This window comes from Sorex fumeus, unplaced genomic scaffold (assembly GCF_029834395.1).
Source record: "Sorex fumeus unplaced genomic scaffold, SorFum_2.1 ptg000128l, whole genome shotgun sequence".
Classification (NCBI taxonomy): Eukaryota; Metazoa; Chordata; class Mammalia; order Eulipotyphla; family Soricidae; genus Sorex; species Sorex fumeus.
This window is the reverse complement of record NW_026606185.1, coordinates 13,171,545-13,198,049: the sequence shown is the minus strand read 5'-3', so window position 1 is coordinate 13,198,049 and position 26,505 is coordinate 13,171,545. Positions and strand designations below refer to the sequence as shown.

The window sequence follows — 26,505 nt, the reverse complement described above, 5'->3', positions numbered from 1 at the left end:
GAGAAGTGCCTGAAACCAGTTTCTCAGCTCTGGGGCCTTAAGTTGACTTGATAGTGATTTTCGTCTCTTGCATCATACATCTGAAGTTTTTCTACAAGGTACAGAGAATGCTCATAGACAAAAGTTTAAGACTTTTGTTTTTACTTTGTTTTGTTTTCCACTGAGTTCACAGTAGTTTGTCGGCTCTACACCTACACTGGCTCTGCAACATCTCCCCTAGTGTCCTGAGGATCCAGTTCTCCTCTGCTTTCCTCCACGCCCCCCCCCCCACTCCCATCGTGGTAACCTCAGTTCTGTGGTTTAAAGGTTTGCTTTGCCTGCTTCCTGGATTTGTTTCTTTATATCGCATATATTGCTCCTGAATTACTCCTCCTAACAAGATAATCTTCTATCTATGGTGCAGCAAAGCGCAAGACTTCACCCTAAAACTAAGAAATGATTGATCCCATCATCAAGTCAACTTTACGTTTTTAAAAATTCCCTTCGAGTCTCCTACAAATTTCCATTGTTCTTCCTAGTTCTGAGAAGTGCCCGTGCAGAATAATTTTATGTTGCTCAGCACCTTTTTAGGAAAGAGCTGCTTCTGAAATTAAACTCCTGGAAACCACGGAGTTACCCTCTCGGGAAATGCTTTCGTATATATGTGTAGTGGTGCTAGTGTGCCAGTGTGCCTGCGTTCAAGAATGCAAGGCCAAAAAAGAGCGTTGCACATTACAGAGAGGTTAGCCACCCGGTTCAGGCTCCGCATCCGTTTCTGAGCTCCGTTTCTGAGCTCCAGCGACTGTCATCCTAGTGTTTGCTGCTTAGCCTGCATGAAAGCTCCTAGTTGGCACCCGAACGTTCCGGAACAGTGGCGCTCTGCGCGCCCTGCAGCCGTGGCTAGGCGCTGAAAGAATCTGCTTTAGCACCTGGCCGCCCCTCAGGCCACGCGCGCGGGCCGTGGGGCCCTGTCCGAGGCGGCTCCAGCTGAATGGAAGCGCCCGCACTCACTGTACATCGGGTACAGCGCACGTCCAATGCCCGGCTCGCAGGTGCCTCAGTCCCCACGGCCCAGCAAACTGCCCCTTCGGGCCAGAACCCGGTGCGCGGCCGGGGGCGGGGCCTCTGTAAGGAACCGAGCGGAGGGGCGGGGCTGGCGCTGGGGGAGGGGCTGAAGGCGGGTCTGGCGGGGCGGGAAGCAGAGAGAGCGTCCTGAAGGGGCGGGGCTGACTCTGGAGGGCGGGGCTTGGGGCGGGGCGTGAAGCAGGGCAAGAGGGGCGGAGGGGCGGGGCTGATGATGGGGCGGGGCTGGGGCGGGAAGCGGAGCTTGCAGCTCGGGGGGGCGGGGCTGACTCTGGGGGCGGAGCTGAGGGCGGGGCAGGAAGCAGGGCATGAGGTGCGGAGGGGCGGGGTTGATGATGGGGGCGGGGCCGGGTGGGGTCTGGAGTGCGGGCAGCAGAGGGAGCGGCGTGGAGGGGCGGGGCTGACTCTGGGGCCGTGGCTGGGGGCGGGGCAGGAAGCAAAGCGAGCGGCGCGGAGGGGCGGGGCTAAGCGAGCGGCGTGGAGGGGCGGGGCTGATAATGAGGTCGGGTTGGGGCGGTGTCTGGAGGTGCGGAAAGCGAAAGGGCGGGGCTGGCTCTGGGGGAAGGACTGGGGGCGGGGCCTGGCGGGGCGGGGAGCTGAGAGAGCGACCTGCGGGGCGGGGCTGGCGTTGGGGGCGGGGCTGGGGCAGGAAGCAGAGCGGCCGGCCCGGAGGGGCGGGGCCGGGGGCGGGGCTGACGCTGGGGGCGGGGCCCGGCGGGCGCGCGGAGGCGAGGCGGCCTCGCGCGGGGGCGTGGGCGGGGCGGAGCTGGCTGGGCGGGATGGGCGGGGCTGGGCCGGGCCGGGCGGGGCGCTGGACACTAGCCCTTCCCGCGGCGCGGCTGTGGCCGGCGGGGCGGCGATGCAGCGGAGCGGCGCGGGCGCGGCGGCCGCGGCCCCCTGGGAGGCGTGTTTCCAGGCGGCCGTGCAGATGGCGCTGCAGGCCGGACAGGTGAGCGGCGCGGGGAGGGGACGCCCACCGCTGGCCGCCAGGTGCCCGGGCGCGACCCCGACCGCCCCTCCGAGGGCCTGGGGAGCCCCAGGACCCGGCGGCCAGAATGTGGGGCCGCGTGCTGAACAGGCGGGTGTGTTCGTCCTTCCCGAGCCCGTGAGGCTTCGCCGAGGCTTGACCCGCAGCCTCCTCCCGGCCCCGCGTGCACGAGCCCCTGTCTCCCGCGGCGCCTCAGCCCGGGCTGGCCTTGTGCGTGAGCGCTGGGAGCCTGTCCGGGGCTTGTTGACGCCTGACCCCTGCTTTGCTCATCAGGGTCCTTGGGTGCGTTCTGCTGTTCTGGAGGCCGAAGACAGATGGACAGGAGGGGCGGTGCGGACCCTGGGCTGTCTGGAGCCAAGCAGCGTTTTCTGCTGCAGGTGTCGGAAAATGGCTCTGCAAGTCCCCCGGATGGGTGCTGGGGCTGTAGCCGCAGGGCAGCACAAAGGCCGGCAACCCCATGGTGGTACGGGCCACGGTGTGCACCAGTTTCTCCTTGGTGTTACAATCGAGCTCTGAACTTCCTTACGTTTGAGAAGATACTACAAAATCCTCCCGCCCGGCTGTAAACACCACTCACATCCCACACTTTCCAGGGGGCCGATTTTGTAGGGGAGTTCCTTAGCCTTGTAGGAAGTGCCTGGCTTCTACCCCCTTCCCTCCTGCTGGAGGAGAGAAGACCCCCGACCCTGCTTCTAGCCAGCGGCTGCCAGGCCTCCTCTTCCCCCTTTCCCGCCTCCCTCGGGGGCCCCTCACTTCCTCCCCAGGGTGAACACATCAGGGCATTTAGTCACAGGCTTCTGCCCCGAGGAGGAGCCAGTTTAGGGTTCCTGCTCTGCAACTGCGAACCTTTGAGAGTTACATGCAGGTTTGTGCGACTTCAAATTTAGCTCCTGGGGGAAACCAAAAAACAAAAAGGCCCAACCACACAGCTTTCCTAAGGAATTTTAATCTTCTTCTAACAGCTATGCCCCTACAAGAACTTGGGATGTGGCACAGCCACTTGTCAACAAGAGTTGTTTCTATTTTGTTCTTTCTGTTCTTTAGGAGCAGGGCAGGGATGAAATGAGGCTCTGCCATTAGGAGTCTGGTCAGGAAGGCCGGGTCCTCTCGGGCATTATGCTGACGCTTCCTGCCTGCCTGGCAGAGAGGGAGAGAGCCCCGGGCCGCCCGCTGGTCTGTAGCGGGGACAGATACAGAGTGGCGGTAACCTGTGCCATGAAGAGCAGATTGTCTTATGTTCTTACCGGAAGGGGTGCAGACTGGGGTGCCCTTAGAGAGCTGGGGAGAGTGAGAAGGGAGCTGGTGAGTGCCCTTCTGAGTGCCCCTTAGCCGAGATGACTCTGGCCTCCTGGCCCCATAGACGTCCTCGCTCACCAGTAGCTGGGGATGTGCTGCTGTATTTCTTTACCTCTTCTCCTCTCCTGAGACTAAGGGACTGCATGGGTGGGGGAGCGGGGAAAAGGAGAGGGGAGCTCCCAAGAGACAAAGGTTTGTTCCCCTGGGTTTCCTGGGAGTTGGCTGGGGGTCAGGTAAGCCCCATACAATTTGCATCTTCATGCCTCTGACCACACTGAGACCCCAGGCCCACTGAGGGTTTCTCCTCTGCCTGCTTCCCTCACCATCTCTTGGCTTCACCTTTTCTATCCCAGTTCCAGTTCTGCTCACAAGCTGTAGCGGTGAACATTGCACTGTTCACTGAAATGGGCGCCTCTCATCTTTTAAGTGTAATAAAAGTATGTTAGTGCTGGGGGGAAAAGCAGCTAAGGGACCACTAAGTAAATGATGCTTGGAGGGTCTGCTCGGGATGGCAGATACGTGCCGAAAGTAGACTATAGACTGAACATGATGGCCATTCAGTACTTGCATTGCAGACCGCAACACCCTAAAGGAGAGAGAGAGTAAAAGGGAATGTGCCTGCCATAGAGGTGGGAGTGGGGGTGGGGTGGGGGGATGCGAGGGATACTGGGAACATTGGTGGTAGAGAGTGGGCGCTGGTGGAGGGATGGGTATTCGATTATTGTATGACTGAAACGTAAACATGAAAGTTTGTAAGTCTGTAACTGTACCTCACGGTGATTCATTAAAAAATAGAAAATTAAATATAAATAAATAACAAAAGTATGTTAGAAAATGGTGTTTTCTTGGGCCAGAGAGATAGTAATAGTATAGTAGTTAAGGTTCTTGCTTTACTTGTAGCTGCCCCAGCATGATCCCTGAGCACAGAGTGAGCTAGAAGTAAGCCCCAAACACAGCTGAATGTGTTTCCTGTGCCCCACCACCACCACCACCACCACCAAATCATACTTTCTTAATTGTCCTAAAAGGGATAGATCCAGATTTTGTTGAGCTTGAATTTAGGCTCCTTCTTTAGGGAAAGAAGGGGGGGGGGGGCAGAATGTTAGTACAGTGGGCAGGGCACGTTCCTTGCACGCTGCTGATGCTGGTTCCATCCTGTACACCCCATATGGTCTGTACCCCAAGCTCCACCAGGAGTGTTCCCTGAGTGGGAGCCAGGGATAAGTCTGAGCATGGCTGGGTGTCACCCCCTCCCCCCCCGCAGGACAAAGTTATAAATTCAAAATTAGTTACAAGAAATATTTAGAATAAGAGAAATCTCAGGCCCCAGGATGGTACTCAAGGGTAGAACATATCCCAAGCAGTGCCTGGGGTGGACCCCCACAAATTATCCAAGTGTGTATAGAGGTGGGATGATACTGCAGGGTCAGGGGCACAGACTCTGTGTGTGCTTGGGCCCTCTTAGTCCTCTGTACCATGTTAGGTTTTCTATGACGAGAATTGAAAGGTTAATATTTAGGCTTTGCTATAGGAAGGCTGCTTGTCCTCATACTTTTGGAGAGTTTTTCTGTAGGATTCAAACTTGTCATTAAGAAAGAGAATTAAGAAAGATGTCATTAAGAAAGATGTGATGGAATCAGCATTCTGGCCCTGTCTGTTGAAGCTTTGTCTCATTCCATGATCCCACTTTGGTTTCTGATACTGCCGTTTATGTCGCACAAGGCCAGTCAGTGAAGTAGCAGCATTTTGGGAGGCCGTCCTGCTCAGGACGCTGATGACTGCTGGACACGTGTGACTGCAAACCCCACAGAAAAATCCCATTAAACCTCAAATTAATTGATCGCTGCCCCACTTTGCTTTAAGCCAAAGATACCCATACCTACTCCGGTGTAACCTCACCTAAAATATGATGGAGGGTGGAAAGTCGTTGGAACTGTTATCAGAAGGATGGATTTGGCAAAGCTGGAAAGGAGGTGTGCGTGCTACCTCACGGATGCTTCCTGCCCGTTGTCTGTGCTCATCACAAACCCCACTATCCCTGCAGGCTTGTGCCCAGCCTTCAGAGACCTGCACACAGACTGTTCCTTGTTCTTTCTGCACAGCCTCATCTCAATCTGCTGTTCCCGATAATCAGGGTGCTTTCCCAACTGAGCCCGGGTCTCCCACTGGGCTCACTCGCTTGCAGCATGGTGTTGCTTTCAATATGCAGCTGTCCTCTTCTCTCTGGTCATCTCACAAGAAACTCACTTAATAAAATGTGGGACCGGAGCAACTAAGGCGTTTGCCTTGCACATGGCCAGCCTAGGTTCTGTCCACCGCACCTCACATGGTCTCTTGAGCGCCACCATGGGTTACCCCTGAGTGCAGAGCCAGAAGTGAGCCTTGAGCATAGCCAGGTGTGCTGTATCCCCCCACCCCCCGCCCCGCAAGAAAACCAAAAAATAAAATAAGACGTTACTTAAAGGAGTTTTGTCCAAAAAGCAGAGCCCTGCCCCACATCATCCTCCCTCTGCGGGGGTGACTGTCTATTCCCCAACAGTCCCACTCGTTTTCTAAGTGGTAGTTCTAGAGGCTGTATCATGTCATGCGTCTATTCCTTGTCTGGTACCATGGGGCTCCGGCTTTCTGTCCTGGTCCCATGCAGCTAATCATGCATGGGTGACCCAGGCAGTAGGGGTTATTACATATTCTTTCTGTACTTTTACAACTTGTATTCTCTTTAATGTTTAAACAAACAAAGAAAGGCTTATCCCCCCCTTCCCCGTTTGCTTAGTTTTCTGTATGCTTCCTGCTTTACTGTAGGGCTTTGTTTGGGGGAGACCCCACACGGAGTACATCTGCACTCAGGGATCACTCCTAGCCGTGCTCAGGGAACCGTATGTGATGTTGGGGATCAAACTTGGGGTGTTTGCATGCACGATAAATGCCTTACCCCATGCTGTGTTTCCAATCTCACTTGTTAATGCTCCCACCAGTATGATCAAGCCCTTCAGTGATTTGCTAGTGAGAAGTCCTCCCTTCTTACTTCCTCTAAAAGCCCCCAGACTCTTGTCAAAACCAAGTCAGGTCAAAACCCAGCCCACAGTTTGATCCTCCTGATCTAGAGAGGGGTTTAAATTTCGTCTTTCTCCAAAATTTGCAGCTGGTGCTGAGGCTCTGGGTTGGCAACAGCCTTTTATGATCCACTGCACATAATTTGATACTGAGGGTTTTATGATGTTCCCCCCCCCCCATTCCGCTTTTGAGGAAACTGGCGAATTAGAATTATTCTGAATAATACTGCTTTGAATCATCTTGCCTGGACTTTCTGGGGGGACAGGGCAGGAGTTGGACCACACCCAGCTGTGCTCAGGGCTCTGCTGCATCCTAACACTGTGCTCAGGGGTCACTTCTGGTGGTGCTGGGAATTGGGCCCTGGCCAGGCATGTCTAAGCCTTTTGATGCCTCTTGTCTAAGCCTTTTGATGGTGTATTTGCATTTCTGCTGGGGATGTGTGAATAATGGGAGTTGAATGATCATGTCATCAGTCTGGGCTTCATCCGTGGGTTCCTGGAGCGAATGTCCCAACCTGAGCTGACCTGCTGCTCACCGACCGTTTCCATTTTGGCCTCTCGGATGGGTGGGAGGTGGTGTTTCAGTGTGGCTTCCGTCTGTCCGCCCTCCTCTGTGACTAATGGGTCTCAGCGCCGTCTCTGTGCTCATTGGCTCCCTCAAACCCCCTTTTTATTGCTGTCTTTCTTTTTCTTTCCTGAGGGGGGAGGGTGACATCTGGCAGTGCTCAGAGAACCGGGCATCGCAGGGATAGAACATGGGGCTCCCGCGTGCAAAGCCTGGGCTCAGTCCGCTGATTCTCATCCAGTCACCAAATATTTGTTGAGCAACTCTGAAAAAAAACTTTGGCTTGAGTGTGACTTGAGGTTTTGGGCAGAGCCCTGGGTGGGGCCCAGTGGGAGATAGGCACCGTCACTCTGGCTGCCGTGTGGGGCCTCCGCCAGGGAGGCCGAGACAGATGATCTGATAGGAAGCTGTGAAACAGACCCTGGGGAACCAGCCTGGGGCTGACAGTAGGCCGGGCAGAGGGAAGCGGAGTAGCCATCCTTCTTCAAACACTGAGGTGCCAGGTTTTCTTTGGGCAAGGAAGCAGGGTGTGAAGGAAGGATTCCTTCAAGGGTTCGGGCCTGAAAAACTGGTTGAAGGGACCTGCCTCTTCCCGCGGAGAGACTGTGGGAGGAACAGGTTTGGAGGTGGAAGGTGAGGTTCTGCAGGGGACAGCCAGCCCTGGGTTCCAGAGAAGAGGTGTGGAGATCCTGGCTTTAGGAAAGACCAGCAGGAAGGCTTTGGCCTGCAGAGGGCCTGGCGGGTGCTGTCCCGGACAGGGAAGGGCCCAGACTGGCCGGGCTACCCCTTGTGCTCCAGCATTGGGCCGCCGCAGAGCAAGTTCCTGGCTCTGCTGTGGACGATTCCCAGAAGTCGGGGTCCCCGGAAAGACTGCGTGCTCTCTGGCCTCTGCCCGTGGCTGCGGGAGGAAGGAAGATGCGATTCCACCATTTCCCACCTCCAGGGCCTCTATCTCTGTGCCCCAAGGCCAGGCGTCCCACTTCCACCAAGGGTAGGGTCAGCCCATGCGAAAGACCATCTTGCAATTAAACCCTCTGGGGGCCAGAGACATAGTAAAGGGGGTAAGGCCCTGGCCTGGTAGGTGGCGCACTTGGGTTCAATTCCCAGCACCCCGTGTGGTCCCCCGAACCCCGCCAAGAGTGATCCCTGAGCACAGAGCCAGGAGTAAGTCCTGAGCTCTGCCAGGTGTGGCCCCAAAACAAAAACACTCTGAACCCAACATTTAAATCCTCACCAAGGTAGAACTCCTGGGAGACATTGGTGGACCCAGAGACTCCTTACTCCTGGCTCTCTCATGGCAGCTTCCCCTTTGGGGAGACCTGTGTGGCCTCTGAAGCCAGGCGCACTCCCGTGACCCAGCCAGAGGGTCAGCCACTGGGCCCAGTGAAATTCCACCTGACTCTCCTAGGGTTGGGGTGGGGTCTCCTGACCGACATTGCACAGTGAATGGGCCTTTGTGCTGAGTGATATTTGCTTTCTAAAGCAGATGAAGTGCTCAGTAGTTCAGGTTACTGGCTGGAGGGGAGCAGAGCCCGCAGGCTGGAAACTCGAGGCTTGCTGGGAAAGATGGGAGATTGCCCTTGAGCTCCAAGGCCGGGAGCCTGAGACTGAGAGAAGAGAAGAGCTTTGAATCCAGACTTCTCTGGGCTCCCAGACCCATCCATGGCGCCTGGCCCTGCAGCCAATCTGGCTCATGTCTCCCTTCTCCCTGGGGAGAGGGGTCTAGGGTCAGTCAAGCTCGTTTCCTGGAGTAAAGGCAGTGTCAGGCCTCTGTGACCACTACTGGGCTCCTAGCCCCAGGGCCAGGCTTCTTCCCCCACCCCACTGGCTGCTCTAGTCAGAAACCTGCCTCCAGAGGGTATGTAAGGGGAGACTGAGTACAGCTTCTTTAGAAGTCTGTCACACCTGAGTTGTGGTATGCGTGCATGTGTGTGTGTGCGTGTGTGCGCACATGCGTGCATGCGTGTGTATGTGCATGTGTGCATGTACACGTGCGTGTGTACATGTGTGTGATGTGCACGTGTGTGCATGTGTATGTGCGTGCATGTGTGTGTGTGCATGTGAGTGCATGCATGTGTATGTGCATGTGCATGTGTATGTGCGTGCGTGCGTGCGTGTGTGTGTGTGTGTGTGTGTTGTCCTGGGGCCATGGCAGTGGTGCGCAGGGCTTACTCCTTACTCCAGGCTCTCTCATGGCAGGGCTGGGGCTCAAAGCTGGGCAGGCTGTGTGTGAGGCGAGCACTTTTCCTGCTACACTATCAGCCTGAGCTGTGTCTTTCAGAGCAGAGCTGGAGTGATAGTACAGGGGATAAGGCGCTTGTCCTGCAGGCTGCTGACCCAGACTTGCTCTCTCGTACCACAAGGTCCCTGAGCTAAAGACTATGAGCGGCCCCTGAGCACTGCTGGCTGTGGCCTAATGCCCTACCCCCTTCCCCCTCCTGCCGCAGGCAACATGGTAGTGTCGTCACCTACTTTTCAGAATTTCTGAAACTCTGCTTGCAGCTTCTATGTGGTGGGGGCTGGGGGGGGGGGCTTTTGGCCACTCCTGGTGGTTCTCACTGCGGCTCTGTGCTGAGGGGTTCACTCCTAGCAGTGCTTGGTGAAGGGTGTGGTCCTGGGATCAGACGGTCTGCCGCATGCAGGGCATGTGCCCATAGGTTGTACTATTTCTCCAGTGCCCCCTTTGCTATTTCTTTACTATTTTTCCTTTTTTGCCCAGGAAGTGTTTATGCAATTCTGGGTATGTAAATGACATCAAACGGTTTTTTTAAAAAACCATAAAGTTACTGGGTCTGAAGTAATAGTACAGCGGGTAGGCATTTGCCTTGCACGAGGCCAACCCAGGCTTGATCCCCAACATCCCATATGGTCCCCTGAGCACTGCCTGGAGTAATTCCTGAGTGCAGAGCCAGGTGTAACCCCTGAGCATCGCCTGATGTGATCCCAAAACAAAACCAAACAAATATCATAAAGTTATTTTGAAGCAAAGATTGTAATTTGACCCGCATATTTGGTTACCTGACCCCACAGTTTAAGAAGTCATGATCTAGAGAAGTTGAATGTTGTACTTGGGTAGGGTAGAGGGATTGGGCAGGGGCCCGAGGCAGAGAGAAGATAGACAGTGTACACCCTAGGGAATGGCGCTGAAAGCAGCATGAAGGGACTGGCAGCTTGGGCAAGTAAAGCTGTAGGTGGTGCCCTGCTCAGAATGGGCCTGGCTTCTCGCTGGGTCAGGGATGGTTCACTGTGAGCAGAAGAGATCAAGGAGTAAAGGATTCCTGGATGTCTGCCCAGGTCACATGGATAGTTTTCATGTAGGGGCGGGGAAGCGTTTTGCTTCCAAAGGCCCTTCAGATATCGGTAACATCAGTCACAGGCTGGGTCGACGAGCCACAGAGTGTCACCAAGAAGCAGACGTTTCTGTCCTGTCCTGCACTGCCCAGGGCCAGCCCGGGTGATGTCCTGGGTTTGATTGGGACCTGTGTCACGGCCATTCCCCATCCCTTTGGACAGAGTTCAGGAGGAGGCAGGAATTGAGGAATCTTCGCCCGCTGCGTCCGCAGGCTGTGCGTTTAGCCACAGGTGCCTCGGAACACTGGATTTGGAATCTTTTCCCATGCTTTGTAGCTGACTGGTGGTGGGCAACCCAGATAATTTCTTCATGCCTAGGTTTCCTCATCACTGACATGAGAAGAAAAATCAACACGACACATAAGCCAGCTGGTCTGATGGACCGCTGTGCGCGGTGCGTGGGGCAGAGAGGGCCGGCCCTGAGCGGGTATGAGCTACCTCCCTTGCTGGCATCCGTGCCAGAGGCGGCTGATCAGGCACCAGCAATGAAGTCCTGACTCTCCAGGGAGCACGAGTACTGCTGGTGGGGCCCGGCCGCACTCTAGGAAACTGCTGCTTGTGAGAGCTGGTGTGCGGGAGAAGCTTTAGGGCCTGAGCTGGTTGCTGGCACAGAGGGACGGGTGACAGAGGTGGAGCACAGACTGTTGTCTGGGTTTTGCATGAAGGCTGCAGGGCCTGCTGGGAGCAACAGGAGAAGGGTGGGTTGAAGGTGCTGGAATTGTGGAAAGTAGAGGTGGCAACTTATGAGCCCGGGCACGGGCTGGCAGATGAACCTGGGAGATGGAGCATCCTGGCCCACTTACGCTTCCACCTGCCTAGCCCGATGTCCTGGTGATTAAGGTTCTGATGAACAGATAGGAACTGTGGACACATGACAGCGCATTAGCACCTGGGTATCTGATAAGCTTGGTTAGATGACTTGAGTGAGGGTTCCCTGGAGAAGAAGAACCAATCAGAGTTGGAGGCCCAGGGACAGCCTGGGTCCCAGTTCCAGGACTTAGCAGGCAGGAAGAGGAGACGGAGCAGACCGAATCCAAAGGCACTCTGCTGAGAATTGCTTCTCTGACTCAGAGACATTCTTCTTCTTGTCTGGCCTCCAGCAGATGGAGTACAGCCCACCCACATTTCGTGGACCATCTGCTCTGATCAGTTGATTCAAATACCTCATCCAGCACACCTTGGCAGAAACGTCCAGGACAAAGCATGTGAACTATCTGTACACTCTGAAACCCGGGTGACGCATCATCACACCATACTCATTTGTGTCTGAGAAACTTAGAACATGGCAGAACTCTCAGGACCATGTTTTCCTGATTTATCATAGGACAGACTTACTGCCCTTTGGAAACCCTGGTGCAAGCAAAGTTCAGAGTCCAGCCCACAGTGATTAGTGACAATTGTATGGAAGACTCAGGGACAGTAGGTAACACAGAGCCAAGCAGATAGGCCAGAGCTGTGCGTCAGGATGCGCCTGATTCTAGAGCTGATCTGATCAAACTTCAGATTTCTTTCTGGGGGCTGGGACGATAGCACAGCGGCTAGGGCATTTGCCTTGCTTGTGGACAACCTGGCTTCGATTCCCAGAATCTCATATGGTCCCCCAAGTACTCCAGAAGTAATTCCTGAGTTCAAAGCAGGAGTAACCCCTGTGCACTGCCGGGTGTGACCCAAACAGAAAAAAAAAAAACCACCAGATTTCTTTCTGACTGAAAATTCAGGTGTTGGTGACTGAAGACTCGCCTCTCACACATTACACATTAGGGGAATGTCCAGGCCAGGGAGGGTCTGTAAAGTGTGTGCTTGCTTAGTGAGTAGCAGAAAAGCATTAGAAAATAGCATATGCTAACTTACTTTCTTCATGGCAGAAAGAGGATGTTTAAAATCTCTGGGAGAGGGGAGGCTAGAGTTGGACTAAAGGGTATTTACCTTGTGCTTGGCTGACCTGGATTTAATTCCTGGCTCCCCATATGGTCCCCCAAGCCTGCCAGGAGTGAGTGATCCCTTGAGCCCAGAGCCAGGAGTACTGGAGTACTGATCTCAAAGCTCAGCCTTGAGCGCTGCTGGTGTTGGCCCAAAATGAATCCAACAAATAATAATAATAAGAAGAAATAATATCTCTGAGAGGTAATTGCCACAGGAGAACGCTTTTGCAGGTGATTGATTTGTGGTCATCTCCTCTCAGTGTCTCTCCAGCCGCCCCTACCCTGGCAACTGTGGCTGAGGGACAGAGCGTTCGGTCTGATTCAGAGTTTCAGTGGTGGGAGGCGATGGAGGGGGCACCTCCTCAAGTTCTGCGTGAGGAGACGTTGGTACTGCTTGTGCCCGGTGATGCCGGCAGTTACCGGGGCTAACCTAGGTGTGCTTGTGGGGCCCCCAGTAATCAAGTTCTTGGGGGACCTTGTAGTGCTGGGTTCAAACCTAGGTGGGCCACATGCAAGGCATTCACGCAATTCTTGTGCTGTCTCTTTGCCTGGTGTAGATTTATCTTTAAAATGGAACATCTCAGGGCTAGAGAAACAGTTCACGGGTTCAGGTGCTGGACTTACACGTCGCTGACCCCAGCACCACACACCTGGACACTGCCAGGAATGGCTCCTGAGCACAGAGCCAGGAGTAGTACTGAGAACCACTGGACATGGCCCACACCACCCCTCCAAAAAAAAAAAAAAAGTGAAGCCTAAAATACTCCCATTTGCACCTTTCCTCCCAATGCAGGAAAGTTTATGAATTAAGGCAATGTGTTTACAGAGGTGTGTATGGTCTTGGTGTAAACAGTCACTTCACCTCAACACCATTAAAGTGACCCCCGGCCCATACTCCTTCGTCTATTCCCCCCCAGTTACGGGGAGGGTCTTAGCTTGGATTCCAGCACCCAGAGTTTGCTACCAACTGATACCTGTTTCACTCAGCACGTTGCCCACCAGCCCCACCCAGGTTGCGGTGAGCTGCACATCACTCGACAGTTGCAGTCTCCAGCTGTAAGTGTGTGCTTCTTTATCTCTCGGTCTCTTGGTGGACGTTTAGGTTGTTCCCATATCCTGAGTACAGTGAATGTAGGGGTGCATATACCTTTTCGAAGTAGTATTTTCAGGGTTTGACGCCAAAAAGGAGAATCATTGGGTTGTAAGGAAGCTCTCTTACATTTTGGAGAAATCTCCATGAGGTTTTCCACAGGGGCTGAGGCAGACAGCATTTCCACCAGCAGTGAAGAAGGCTCTTTTTTTTACCACCTCTTTGCCATCTTACTGGTTGTTTGCTATTTTTTGGATATAGGGCATTCTCACTGGTGTGGATTTTTTGGGGGGGAGGGGGCAGACCTGGCGATGTTCAGGGGTTACTCCTGGCTCTGCACTCAGGAATTACTCCTGGCAGTGCTCAGGGGACCATATGGGATGCCAGGGAACAAGCCCAGGTCAGTCGTGTGCAAGGCAAATGCCCTTCCCACTGTCCTATCATTTCGGCCCCACGCTGGTGTGGTTTTGATTTGACAAAGGTCATTATTTTGATTTGCATTTCATATGCTCTTGGCCTTCCATATGTTCTCTTCATGGAAGTGTCTGTTTATCTCCTATCCCCATTCATTTATTTTTTTGGTTTTGAGGCCATAACAAGCTGTGCTCAGGGATGACGACTGGCTCTGTGCTCAGGTTCACTCCTAGCAGGCTTAGGGGATTGTATGGGGTGCCAAGTATAGAACCCAGGTTGGCTATATGCAAAGCAAACAAACACCCTGCCCTCTGTGTTACCACTCCAGCTTCTCTGCCCCTCTCTTGATGTTGTTGCTGAGTTTTGTGAGAACTTTCACATACTTTGGATAAAACACAACACATCAGACAGAGGAATACTATTCAAGGTATATGTATTAAACTTTCCTTAATCTACTATTTTAGCATCCTTTTTTAAATTTGCATATGGTATAAATGGTAGGGTTTTTATTTTGGTACCAAATCATTATATATACACATATATTTGAAAATATAACTAAAGAACATTTATGTGTCTTTCACTAAGATTTTATCTTGAAAACATAATTATATGGTCATCCACCTCCCACCTGATCCTGAAGAATGGTTAGTATAGTGAGTACTAGAAAAAGTGGAAACGACTAGTTTGAAGGGCTGACACCAACAGTAATTGACAAAGAACAACTTCCATCTAAAACATTATAAAAATGTTTGATGTTAAAAAAGGGATGGGGGTAGGGAGAGGGGAGGAGGCAATGGAGGTTTTCAAATGGAACAAGTTCCTCATATTTCATTTTATATTTCATTAGATACTTCAACCCTGGCTAGCGTATACCAAATAGAAACAGAATTATTAGAATACAAAACATCCACAGAGTTTGCTGCACACACCTGCATTCCAGACCCAGCCCCACCCCGTAATGCTTCCAGCTCAATTATTTCCCAGCCTGCTGGGCCTGCTGACAAGGCAGCACTGGATCTTCTCTTTGATTCAGTCTGGGTGCCCAACATGGCAGCTGAGGTCGGCCCGTTCCTCAATCCAGTCAGACAGCTGACTGATCAGAGAGCAAGAGAGGGCTGTTGGGGTTCATGCTCTTCAGATGTTCTTCAGACATCTCATGAATGCCTTCCAAGCACTCACACACAGATTAGAAGCGCTGCCTTCTGGTGGCTGTTCTGGCAAACAGGCTGAGACATGGTACCCGTTGACGCAGCCCTCTCAGCACGGCCACTGGCACCGGTGGCCAGCCCTGCCACTGTTACGTATTGTTGGAAACTTGCATGTTCTAGCAACTTGTTTAGGGAGCTAAAGGTTTGTGTGTGTATAAAGATCACTTTACATCCCAAGATTCTTAGCTTCAGTTTCTCATTTTATTCTTCGAACCGCTCAAATGTTTCAGATCCTACTGCCACTAAAAATAAGGAAGGTTAAGGGCTCTGGGAATCTCCGTGATTGCTCCCAGCGTCTCCAAGGGGCGTTTGACTGCAGCCCTGATGTTTATCCTCCATGGCTGCTATTGAAGGGGGTGGATAGGGGTGGATCTCTTTCCCGGGACCGGAGAGATAGTACAGTGGGGAAGGCGTGTGCCTTGCATGGGCATGACCTGGGATCGATCCCGACACACTCGTGGTCCCAAATCCTGCAAGGAGCAAACCCTGAGTGCAGAGCCAGGAGTAAGTCTTCAGCAACTCCAGGTGTGGGGCCCTGTCCCCTACCCCGATGAAATTGCCAGGAACTCTTCCTGCCTCCTTTTAGATCGGCAGACACTCATGAAACTGGGGTGGAAAGGGTGCCAGCATGAGGGCGGTGGTGGGTGTGGAACAGGGAGATGCAGCACTGTCAGGGGCGTGCGGGGGGCTGTGCGGTGTTGTCAGAGGATGGGCTGGAGTGGCTGAGGGCCGCCAGGCCTCTGTCTGACGGGAGCTAGCTGCTGGCCAGGCAGAGGGCCCTGCAGACAGCGTCCCAAGGAGACGCCTCAGGGACAGTCAGACAGAAGGGAGCCAGAATAGCCACTGCAGGCAGAAGGGACTTGGCAGGGTGTGGGAGGGGGGCTGGGGCTGTGAAGTCCAGTGGTAGAACCCATGTGTAGGACCTGACCTTTATCCCTGACCCCACCTGCCCCACTGAGCACCCCTGGGTGTGGCCCTCACAACAATCAGATAGGAATCTGTACAAGCTTTATTGTCTAAGGGAGGACTTGGAGTGGGTGAACCCAGGGTGGGGGTCCTGGCTGTGGAGCCCCTCATGCAGGACAAGGCTGACCGCCCAGAGGGCCAGGAACCAGACTGGCGGCTACCCAGGCAGGTGGGCGGTGCCCAGCAGGGATAGGAGGAGGAGGGATGTTGGAGACTGTTTGAACCACACAGGTAAGCGGTGGCAGATGATGTGGAAAGGAAAAGAACTCAGAAATGGCGTCTTGAGGACCAGAGCCACAGCACAGCAGGTAGGGCGAATGCCTGGCACGTGGCTGACCTGGGTTTGATCCCCGGCATCCCATAGGGTCCCCCAAGCACCGCCACAGTCCAGGAGTAACCCTTGAACATCGCCAGGCATATCCTCCCACTCCGCCCACAAAAGAAAAGAAGTGAACACTGAAGACCTGGGAGTGCAGTTGGTGTGGGACAGGCGCCAGCACCACCTCCGGCAGGAGGCTGAGGGGGAAGCGAAGGGGCTTCAGGAAGAGGGAGGGTGGGAGCCCCCACGGAGCTGCGGTGCCAGCCGCCCTGCAGGTGGGCATGGAAGCAGGGGGCATCGGTTTGGAGAACCTGCCCCAGTTCCTGCTTCTCAAGGTCACCCTCAGCATCCCGCAAGTCCCCAGGGAGCCTTCCACAGTGCAGATCCCTGGTGGGGGTGGCTGCCTGGCAGTTGGGGTGAGGAATACATTTCTTTCACTACACAGCTCTCCTCTCCCCGGAGAAGAATCACACTCCCTCCTGGCTGCTTCTCTCTCTCTCTCCCTCCCCCTCACATTTTCTAAATAAAACCATTTTAAAAATAAATAAAAGAAATGCAAATCACAGATCTCCAAACCCACACTTGCTCAGCTAGAGTCTTCGTTTCAGTAAGACCCCGGGGGACTGGAGTGATGGTACAGGGGTGAAGGCCCTTGCCCTGCAGGTGGCCAACTGGTTTGACCTCCACAACCCATTTGCCCCCCCCCCCCCAGCTGCCACCAGGAGTGATCCCTGAGCACCACTGGGTGTGCCTCACACAGCGTTCTGTGTCACACACACACACACACACACACACACACACACGCACACACATATGCACACACGCATGCATACACCCCTCCTACACATACAACACAATGTCCACCATGCATGTCACACCTGCCACATGTCATAGATACACACAGACCACATGCTGACCACACAGGAATGCATACATTGAATTTCCCTATGAGATATGAACTTCCCAGCAACTGGCCTATAGGCTGGAAATCTGAACTACCTTAAAATGTGGGGATTATGGGCCAGGGGGTTAGGCATTTGCCTTGCAACCTGCCAGTTCCAATTTGAGTCCCTGGTAGCTCCTGGGCTTCCCCACTCCTAACCCCAAGCATCACCAGGGCTCACTCCTGAGCACAGACCAGGAATAGTCTCTGGACATCACCAGGTGAGGCCCAACCTGTCTCTGCCCCCAAGTAGGGATTTTCAGAGGCTAGAGCAGGTACTCCAGGAACTAGACCTTGAGAAGTTAGAAATAAGGAACCTGTGCAGATTCACCTGTTGGAAATTTGCTGTGTGTGAATGGGTGTGTGAAGGAGATTAGCCTGGCAGTGATGAACAGGATGTTGCAACTAGAAGAACAGGAAGGCCCGGTGGCTGCACCCCACTGGGGATGGATTCCTCCTCAGCTAATGGATCGTCTTAATGCTGGACTACTGTATGCTGTGTCTTGTCATGTTTGTCTGTTGTTTTTTGTGCACAGAAACAATGTCGCGTGTTGTTTGAGCTGACCCCGGGATCAGGGAACTGCTGGGCAGACTTGAAGGAGGGGACAGCTCTCTCTGCTTGCGGCAGGGTTCTTTGGCTTCTTCTTCCAAATTCCTACCCACTTCCAGAACAGTCTTTTGCTGTCCACTTTCTTTTTTCTTTTTCTTTTTTACTTGGGCTGAAGAAGGAACGGGACTGTAAATGCTTCCTTCGAGCCAGAGAGTGTCAGGATGCGCAAAGGATGTCCATTCTGCAGAGGTGCTTTAAAGCTGAGGTGCTTTAAAAAGTCACTCAGGCCTGGGCTTGATGCTCTGCTTCCAGGCGAAGGCTCTGAGGCCACTTGAAGTGTGCTGACATTGTCATTTGTGGGAAGTGAGACGCCCATAATGGAGAGAACTAACAAGACAGGTCTGAGCTGGAGTGTATTCACTCTTGATTTCGTAAGAAGGATCCTGTGAGGGGCCTGAGAGCTAGTGCAGTGGGGAGGGCATTTGCCTTGCATGTGGCACCAACCCAGGTTCAATTCCCAGAATCCTATATGATCGAGCACAGCGCAGGAGTAATTACTGAGTTCAGAGCCAGGAGTAACCCCTGAGCCCTGAGCATCACTGAGTGTGAGCCAAGCACGAGAGAGAGAGAGAGAGAGAGAGAGATATTCTGTGACTGAGAGAGAGACAGAGGTGCAGAGAGAGAGAGAGAGAGAGAGAGAGAGAGAGAGAGAATCCTGTGACTGAGGAGCTGCCATCCCTCCTTCCTGAACGGGCTTCCCGCCTTTGTGGTGCTGGCTTCAGCCCTGGGGAGGCACTGCGGGCTGGTGCTCTCCACTCTTCACACATTTTTACCCCTAGGCGCCGGTAACTCCTGCCTCTAGGCCCTGGAGGCTGTGGGGAACTCAGTGCCCATCTGCAGGGCCCGGGAAATGTTCGAATCTGCCTCAGCTTTCCCGTTTCTCGGCTTTCGCATGTGCAGTCTCTGTTTGCATGCACATTTCATCGCTTGTACCACCTATAGTAAACTAGGGGAAAGAAGTCTTGACACGGGGGCCTCATAAATGCAAAATCATGGGCCTCTAGGGGGCAAAGTTGTTATTTCCTCTCCCATGGGCTGAAGTTCAGGTTCTTCAAATCACTGTCTTTCTTCTCTTTCAGGGGTAAGTAAGTTCTTTAAGTAGGACACACCGACTTTCCCCCGAGGAGCCCTGCTCTCCTTGTGAAAATTAAGTTGCAGTGGGTAATTACGGCTCCCTGGAAACTCAGATGGACCTGGGCGTAACATTAATAGCTCCAAAGGCCTGCTGGGGAGGGGGAGCGAATTGTGCGGGACCCACGCACACCAACTTAAAGCTGGGCGGCAGTGTTGGGGGGACAAGGTGCTTGCTTGGGAACTTACCCTGGACTTGTATTTCAGATCATCAGGAAAGCCCTTTCGGAGGAAAAACGGGTCTCTACCAAAACCTCAGCTGCAGACCTAGTGACAGAAACAGATCACCTTGTGGAAGATTTAATTATTTCTGAGCTGCAGAATAAATTTCCTTCACACAGGTAAGTACATTTCTTGGAGGGGAGGGGCTCAGCAATAATGGGGGGTGGGGGACGGGTGTGAGGAGAATCTCCCAACCCCATAAGTAGCTCCTTCGGTTCATCAGAGGGCCGGGGTTTAAGTGGGGGAGGCTGCGCCTTGCTCTGTTGGTTCAGGCAAGTCAGAGAACCCCATTTTCACCTTTCTTCCATGCCCGACCCACCCTCATGTCCATCCGACAAGGCTGCACTGTCTGTCATGCCTACTCAAATCACCCTCTTCCCTCTGCTAGGCACTGAGCACTGACAGGAGAGTCCTTCCTGGCAGCTGGTTGCCCCAGGTGGACTCTGCAGGAAGGTGACCCCGAATGATGCTGTCACCTGGGTGAGGACTCATTCCACATGGGTTGTCCTGCTGGTACCCAGAGACGTGTTTGTTCTTTTGTTGGTTGGTTTTGTTTTGTTTTGTTTTGTTGGCCACACCCAGCTGTGCTCAGGTTTTACTCCTGGCTCTGTGCTCAGAGATCATTCCTGGCAGGGCTTGGGGGACCATATTGGGTGTTTGGGATGGAACCAAGGTTGACCATATGCAAAGCAAGTTCCTTAACCCCTGTGTGTGCTCTCTCTCTCTCTCTCTCTCGCTCTCTCTTGCCCCTGCCACCTTCTTCCCATCAATGCCACAGCAGGCCCCAGGAAAGACCCTCAGAGGGCCTTTGAGAGCCCCATTTTTCTCTAGGGTGGACGTTCTGCTTTCGGGACATGTGGCAGTGCTCAGGGCTTCCTCCTGGCTCTGTGTTTGGAAATAACTTCTAGTGGGGCTCAGAGGAGCATAATGGGTTACAGGTGTTGGAACCCCAGTTGGCTGCATTGCCAGGCAGGTGCCCTCTCCATCCTACTTTATTTCTGGCCCCTGGAGTAGAAGTTGTCAACCTTTTGGGAAATCTATGCATAAAGAACTATGCTAGCTTAGTTCCTCATTTAGTTTTATTTTATTTTTAGGGGTCACACCTAGTGTTGCTCAGGGCTTACCCCTGGCTCTGCACTCAGGATCACTTCTGGTGGGGCACCATACTAGGTGCTGGGGATCCCATCCAGGGTGCCACCCTTCCCGTTGTCCTGTTGCTGCTCTCCTAGGACCCCCAGCTTGATCACCAGCACCTTGTGTTCCTCCAGAGCTGTGTGATCTCCAGGCGGCTTAGGAGAGCCCCCTGTGGCTCTCTTTCTTGCCTCCTGCGGTGGTCTCGGGTCACTCCCCACCTGGGGCGACCCATGCCATGGGCGGCTGAAGGAGGAAACGAGGGCCAAGCCAGTTGATTGATTAGTTGCCATTTATGCCATTCTCCCCACACGCTGCCCCAGTCTCACTGAGCTCCCGATTCTAGTCTCACACTGCCCCTCATTCCCGTCTCCTCCTGTCTCTCCCACTCATCTCTCCGTGTTCCATCACACAGATGCGTCTCTCGTCTCTCCACATGCCTGCTCCTGCATTCTTCCCCCACATTTCTTCTCCCTCTGTCCCTCTTGCTAGACTCTCCACGCTCCATCTTGCTGCCCTGGTCTCTCTCTCTCTCCAACTCCCAACATTGGGGGTAGACACCACACCCCATCTGGTAGCATAATCAACATATGAAAGCTCTTTTCTTCTTGACCACCTATCAGGCTCAAGGGCGGAAATACCACCTAAGGGTGTTTCTCCTCTCCTTAGTCTAATAACTTAATTAACATCTTAATTAACATCTTAATTCTACTTCTTAAGAGTAGTTATTTTGTATGGACACAGTAAGAGATATATTAGATTTGGATGGTGGCTCTCCTGGGGCCATCACACTGTAGATCTCAGTTGACAGTGCTCAGGCCAGATTAATCTTTCCTAATCCTAACAGAGTCCTACTCTAGATGTTACTTTTTGGATTATGACAGAATTTGTCCATGACCATGCTCTTATAGTTAAGTATTAAGGTGCTTTTGCCAGGCCCTTTCAATGCCAGGGTAGCTCATACTTGCCCTGGGTCCGTCCAGTCCCTTGTCGGGACCCTGCTTTTGGGGTGCTAGGAAGAAAGGGTCACTGAGGCTGAAGTCCAGAGAATAGATGCCCCTGAGTGAATGTCATTCGGAGTCAATTAACTCCCAGGTTACAGAAGCACAGCCTTAACTGTCTTCCTGTGTCTCTACAAAAAGGACATTGCTCTGAATGAACTATGCAAAGGACTTAAGGTGAAGAGAAAAGCAATGTTTACAAGTCAACAGAGCACAGAGAAAGAGGTTACAAATAAACAGAGAGGGATGGTAACACTGTGATGGGAGTAAGCCAATATACCTAAGCTCCCTGTGGCAAGGCAGAAAGGACAAACCAAAGTTATCCTACACAGAGCCACGCCAGTGCTCGTGGGTGTGGCCTGAGAACCCAAATCAGTAAACAGTGGGAAGGAAGGAAATGCCAGGTTCTTCGTGGCACCTGGAAAGAGTGTATCCAAGCTGTTTCTTTCTGCCCCAGGCCGTGGCACCCACTAGCTCCTCAGTTATCTTTAGGGTGTGTTAGGGTGTGGACTCTTTCTTTTTCTTTTTTTTTTTCTTTTTTGTTTTTGGGCCACACCCAGTGGTGCTCAGGGCTTTCTCCTGGCTCTGAAGTCAAGGCTCACTGCTGGTGAGACTTGGAGAGCTGTCTGGGGTGCTGGGGCCGGAACCGGTCAGCAGTGTGCAAGGCCAGCGCCCTCCCAGCTGTACTGCCGTTCCAACCCGGGACCCTTTTCTGTAAGAAGCAATTACGAGCCTGCGCAGGGAAGGGAAATCTCATCGCTGGAGAAGAGCTTTGCGCCATGTTTGATTCCGGAGAACTGGCAGAGCGAGTACCCCACGGAGTCACAGTGGGGTCTTCCCCGGGGTCCTTGTCTGTGTTCCCGCTGCCCACCCCCTGGCCACACCCTGCGCCTCAAGGCTCCTCTTACTTCACGTGTTGTTCTCATCGCAGATTTGTTCCCTTAGTCTTGCCCACCTGGTGCCCGTGAGCAGCGTAATCAGAATCCCTGGGGCAGGAGCTGCCAGGCCCAGTGGGGCGGAGGTGCCCGAGCAGAGGAGTCAAGGCAGCGACTCTGGGTTTAGGCTGCCCGGGCAGTGCCTGGGCGTGACTGTGCTCACTCCTCTCACTGCTCTGTGGTGTTTCAGGGCCTGGACTGGGTCGGGCTCTGGCTCAGCACTCTCAGTGCTCTGCCGTTTCCTGCTTGGTACTTCAGGGCAGCTAGAAGGGGCCGGGGTGGTGGAAGAAGTGCCCGCTGCCAGCAGGTCTGTACGTGGAGGTGGCTCGTCTGAGGAGGCTCAGCTCCCGGCGCTGGTGAGATGGCACTGCGGGCCCCAAAGCCTGGGGCCCGATGACTCAGGTAGTCAGACAACACGCTTTTTGTTTTTTGATTTTGGCTGAGTGTGTTCCCCCCACCCCAAGAATATGATTCTCTCTCCCAATGGCACCTCCCAGAGGCATCTACAGTTTCCCAACTCACAGAAGTGGCTATCACAGCACATGCCTGCAGCCTAGAGGGCCTTTGCTGTGCTGGCCCGAGGCCAGACCCTGCAGGATGGAGGGGGCCAAGGGATGGGGAGGGTATCTCCTGGGGTCTTGGTGCCCGCGACTGAGAGAAGTGACCAGAGATAGCGGGCGTGGCCTTCCCCAGAGGGGGCTGAGATGTTGGGGGTCTCAGTCTGGTTTAGGACAGATCAAAGGTCCACTCCAGGGAGGGGACTCCAGGGCCTTTATTCCAGAGGGATCTGTTGATCATGAGGGTGCAGAAGGAGCTGAAGGCAGGAAGTGCTGCTGGACGCGTGAGGGGGGGCGAGCCCTCGGAGGGGGTGGGCAGGCCGCCTGTCCTGATCCCCTTCAATCCGTGTCTCCCCAAGGGCCAAAATAGAGAAGATTTTTTTTGTTTTGTTCTGTTTTGTTTTGTTTTCTGGTGGGGGGTCACATCTGACTATGCTCAGGGATTGAACCTGGTTGTCCACGTGCAAGGCCAGCTCCCTCCCCACGGTGCTCTCGCTGCAGGGAAAAGGATTCCTGTGGGGAAAGGAATTCCCTGGCCATGGGCAGGAAATGCCAAGGCAGGTGCCCTTGGCTTCTATTTTCTCCTTGTCTGAAGTGAGGAAAGGTCAGGCCGGGCACAGCCTGGGAGGTGGCAGCTGGAGTGATGTGTAACCCTCGGCCCAGGGCAGTGGAGGTTTCCAAGGCCGGTGTGCACACTTAGCACTGCACAACCTGGGCTCTGTGCCTGCTCTCATGCACCTCTGAGTTCCATGGGTAGAGGCTGAGCTCCTCAAAAACACAAAAGACACACAACAGTTATTTTTGTTGTTGTTGTCGGTTTGTTCTGCATCACACCTGGTGATGCTCAGGGGTTACTCCTGGCTCGGCAAATGAGTTTTGGATCACTTCTGGTGCTACTCAGGGGCCCATGTGGGGTGCCGGGGATCGAATCTGGGCTGGCTGAGTGGAAGGCAGTGAGTACCCTACCTGCTGTCCTATTTCTCCAGCCCTTTGTGAAAATTGTTTTGAGTCACCATGAATTACAGAGTTATTTGTGGTTAAGCCCCAGGGTGCACTGCCCCAGCCACCCCCCTTCAGTGCCCACCCCGCCTCTCTGTGGAGGCGCCCCCTTTGTCCTTTCAGGCTCTGTTACTGACAGGGGAATCACGCTAGGGCTCCTTTCCCTGTCTGACTCCCACCCCCCCAGGCTGCAGCCTGCTGGGGGAGGGGGGCGTCACCCCAGTCCTCCTCCCTGCCAGTGCTCCTCAGCCTCTCTCTGTCCTGGGCACAGTTGAAGGAGAGCATCTCTGCTGCCTCAGTTCCCAGGGACATGTGTTGCTGCCCCTCCCCTGGCCCCACCTCCCTGGTGTCTGTGCTGGCAATGCTGCTCTCGGTGCCCCCGTGAGTGAAGGAGCTGGTGGGCATCGGCTGCAGGGGCCTTTAGGGGAGTGTTGGGTAACATGGGTTTGTCCTTTCTCCTCCCACAGGGCTTAGGTTTATTGAGTTACTCCCATCACAGTGCTCCCTAGCACACCCAGTACCACCGGGCACGCCCACTCTTCTGTATTATCATTGACGTCTCTGTGCTCTCCTTCCCCTCTCTGTTAATCACTAACTTCCCAAATCAGACCCGTGATTTGTAAAGTCAAATTCGTCTGAGGACTCTGGATTTTGTATGTGCCAGTGAAATACTGCTTTTCTCTTTCCTTTATGTTCTTTGTGTAGTTAGGAGCAGTGTCCTTTTGTAGAGACACAGGAAGACGATGCTATGCTTTTGTAACTTGGGAGTTAACTGACTCCGAATAATTTATTCCTGGGTGCTTGTCATACTTACTTGACTCAAACCTCAGTTGCCCTTACTTCCTAACACCCCAAAATGGGGCAAAATGGGGGTCTCACATTTTGAGAGACTTGGATGAGCCCAGGGCAAGCTGCAAGCTACCTGGCATCGAAAAGGGGCAGGCTAAGGACTCTAAGAAGTATAATAAAGGGGCTAGAGCAATAGCACAGCTAGTAGGGCTTTTGCCTAGCACGCGGCCTACCTGGGTTCAATTTCCAGCATCCTATACGGTCCCCTAGGCATTGCTAGGAGTAATTTGTGAGTGCAGAGCCAGGAGTAACCCCTGAGCACTGCTGGGTGTGACCCAAAAAGAAAAAGTATAATAAGAGCATGGTCATGGAACAAACTCCGTCATGACCCAAAAAGAAGTAACCCCTGCTGGGGTTAGGAAAGACTAACCTGGCATGAGGACTGTCATTTGGAATATATAGCGAGCTGTCCCCAGGAGAGCCACCCTTTTTTTTTTTTTTCAAAAAAAAGGTTTTAAACCTTTTTTTAAAATTTTTTATATTTTTATTAGTGAAACACCATGAGGTACAGTTGTAGAATTACACATTTTTGTGCTTGGGTTTTGATTATACAATGATCAAATACCCATTCCTCCACCAGTGCCCATTTTCCACCACCATGGATCCCAGTATCCCTCCCACCCCCAACCCCCTCATCCCACCCTGCCTCTGTGGCAGGGAGAGCCACCCTTTAAACTTAATATATCTCTTATTGTGTCTATACAAAATAACTAGAAAATTTAATTAAGTAAATTTAAGATGATTATTTAAATGGATATTTCCCATAAGGAAAGGGGAAAGCAAATTACCCTTAGATGGAATTCCTCCCTTGGCAGATCTCCTACCTGGATGAGATTTTGTCCTTGAGTATCTCCCAGAAGAACTTCCCCTGAAGAAAGGGATTTAATCTGTTCATTGTTTCTGATAATGTGCAACCACACCTATGTGTAATTGCTACTTCCAGCCCTTCATGAGTAACTCAGTGAGACTTGAACAAATGGCCATCGCTAACCAGCATCCTGGTGCCCACCCCCCCTTCCCTCCTTGGTTTGTCCATTGCCATTGGCCGGCCAGGGCGGGAGACAGTGATTCAGCCTCAAATGCATGCATCGCAATCACACTCAGTTCGAACTCACACCTGGCATCTGACCCTCGGGTCACCATGGACCGGTCAGTGACCACCCATCCAGGAACAGTGATGGGAGCCCCCCTCCCTGGCAACTCTCCGCAAGTCTTCTGGGCCCAGAGCACCTTGGGAGCTTTGCCCGTGGTCTCGGCGCTGACTGAGGCTCTCCTCCCACCCAACACAGGTTCATTGCGGAAGAGGCTGCGGCCACGGGGGCCAAGTGCGTGCTCACCCCCGACCCCACCTGGATTGTGGACCCCATTGACGGCACCTGCAACTTTGTGCACAGGTGAGTGTTAAGTGCTGGCCACCCCCATGAGGGCACCCACTCCTCTTCTGTCCCTAGTGTCCCCCTCTGTGAGTGTTTGGTCCTTCCCAGAGCAACATCGTGGGTGCAGGTGGACATGAGCAAACCAGCAGCTGGTGCAGGGCCTCAGTGAAACTCTCGTGCTCTCAAGAGCAGAGCCATGCAATTCCGCAACCACCGAGATCTGTGCTCGTCTACACTGCCCCTGTGTCTGGAGCACTGGGCTGTGTTGAGGAGGAGCACCTCATGTGGCCCCACAGCTGCAGGAGCATGGGGCACCTGGCTGGGGCCCCCACCTGTCCCCTGAGGCAGGAGCTCTGGTGCTGCTGGGCTTTGCACAGAGAGGGCGAGGGCGTCTCTGAGCTGAAGGGGAGACACTCCCCGGCTGGCTGGTTTCTGTCCTCGAGGGGCCCATTCATCCCTTCAGGCAGCATGGGAAATTGTGTTTCTTACCACCTCCCTGCAGCACTACCCCCCACCC

The 26,505-nt window shown here is 53.5% G+C and overlaps 1 protein-coding gene across 1 annotated transcript in view; it reads left to right on the top strand.

Annotated features, from left to right (window-relative positions):
• Positions 1-1,854: 1,854 nt before the first annotated feature.
• Positions 1,855-26,505, top strand: part of IMPA2 (inositol monophosphatase 2) — a 44,881-nt gene continuing 20,230 nt past the window's right edge. Inside the window, exons 1-3 of the mRNA XM_056138202.1 lie at positions 1,855-2,011; positions 19,126-19,259; positions 25,902-26,006. Coding sequence (XP_055994177.1) covers positions 1,922-2,011; positions 19,126-19,259; positions 25,902-26,006 — 329 coding nt within the window. The 5' untranslated portion in view covers positions 1,855-1,921. The remainder of the gene's footprint in view (positions 2,012-19,125; positions 19,260-25,901; positions 26,007-26,505) is intronic.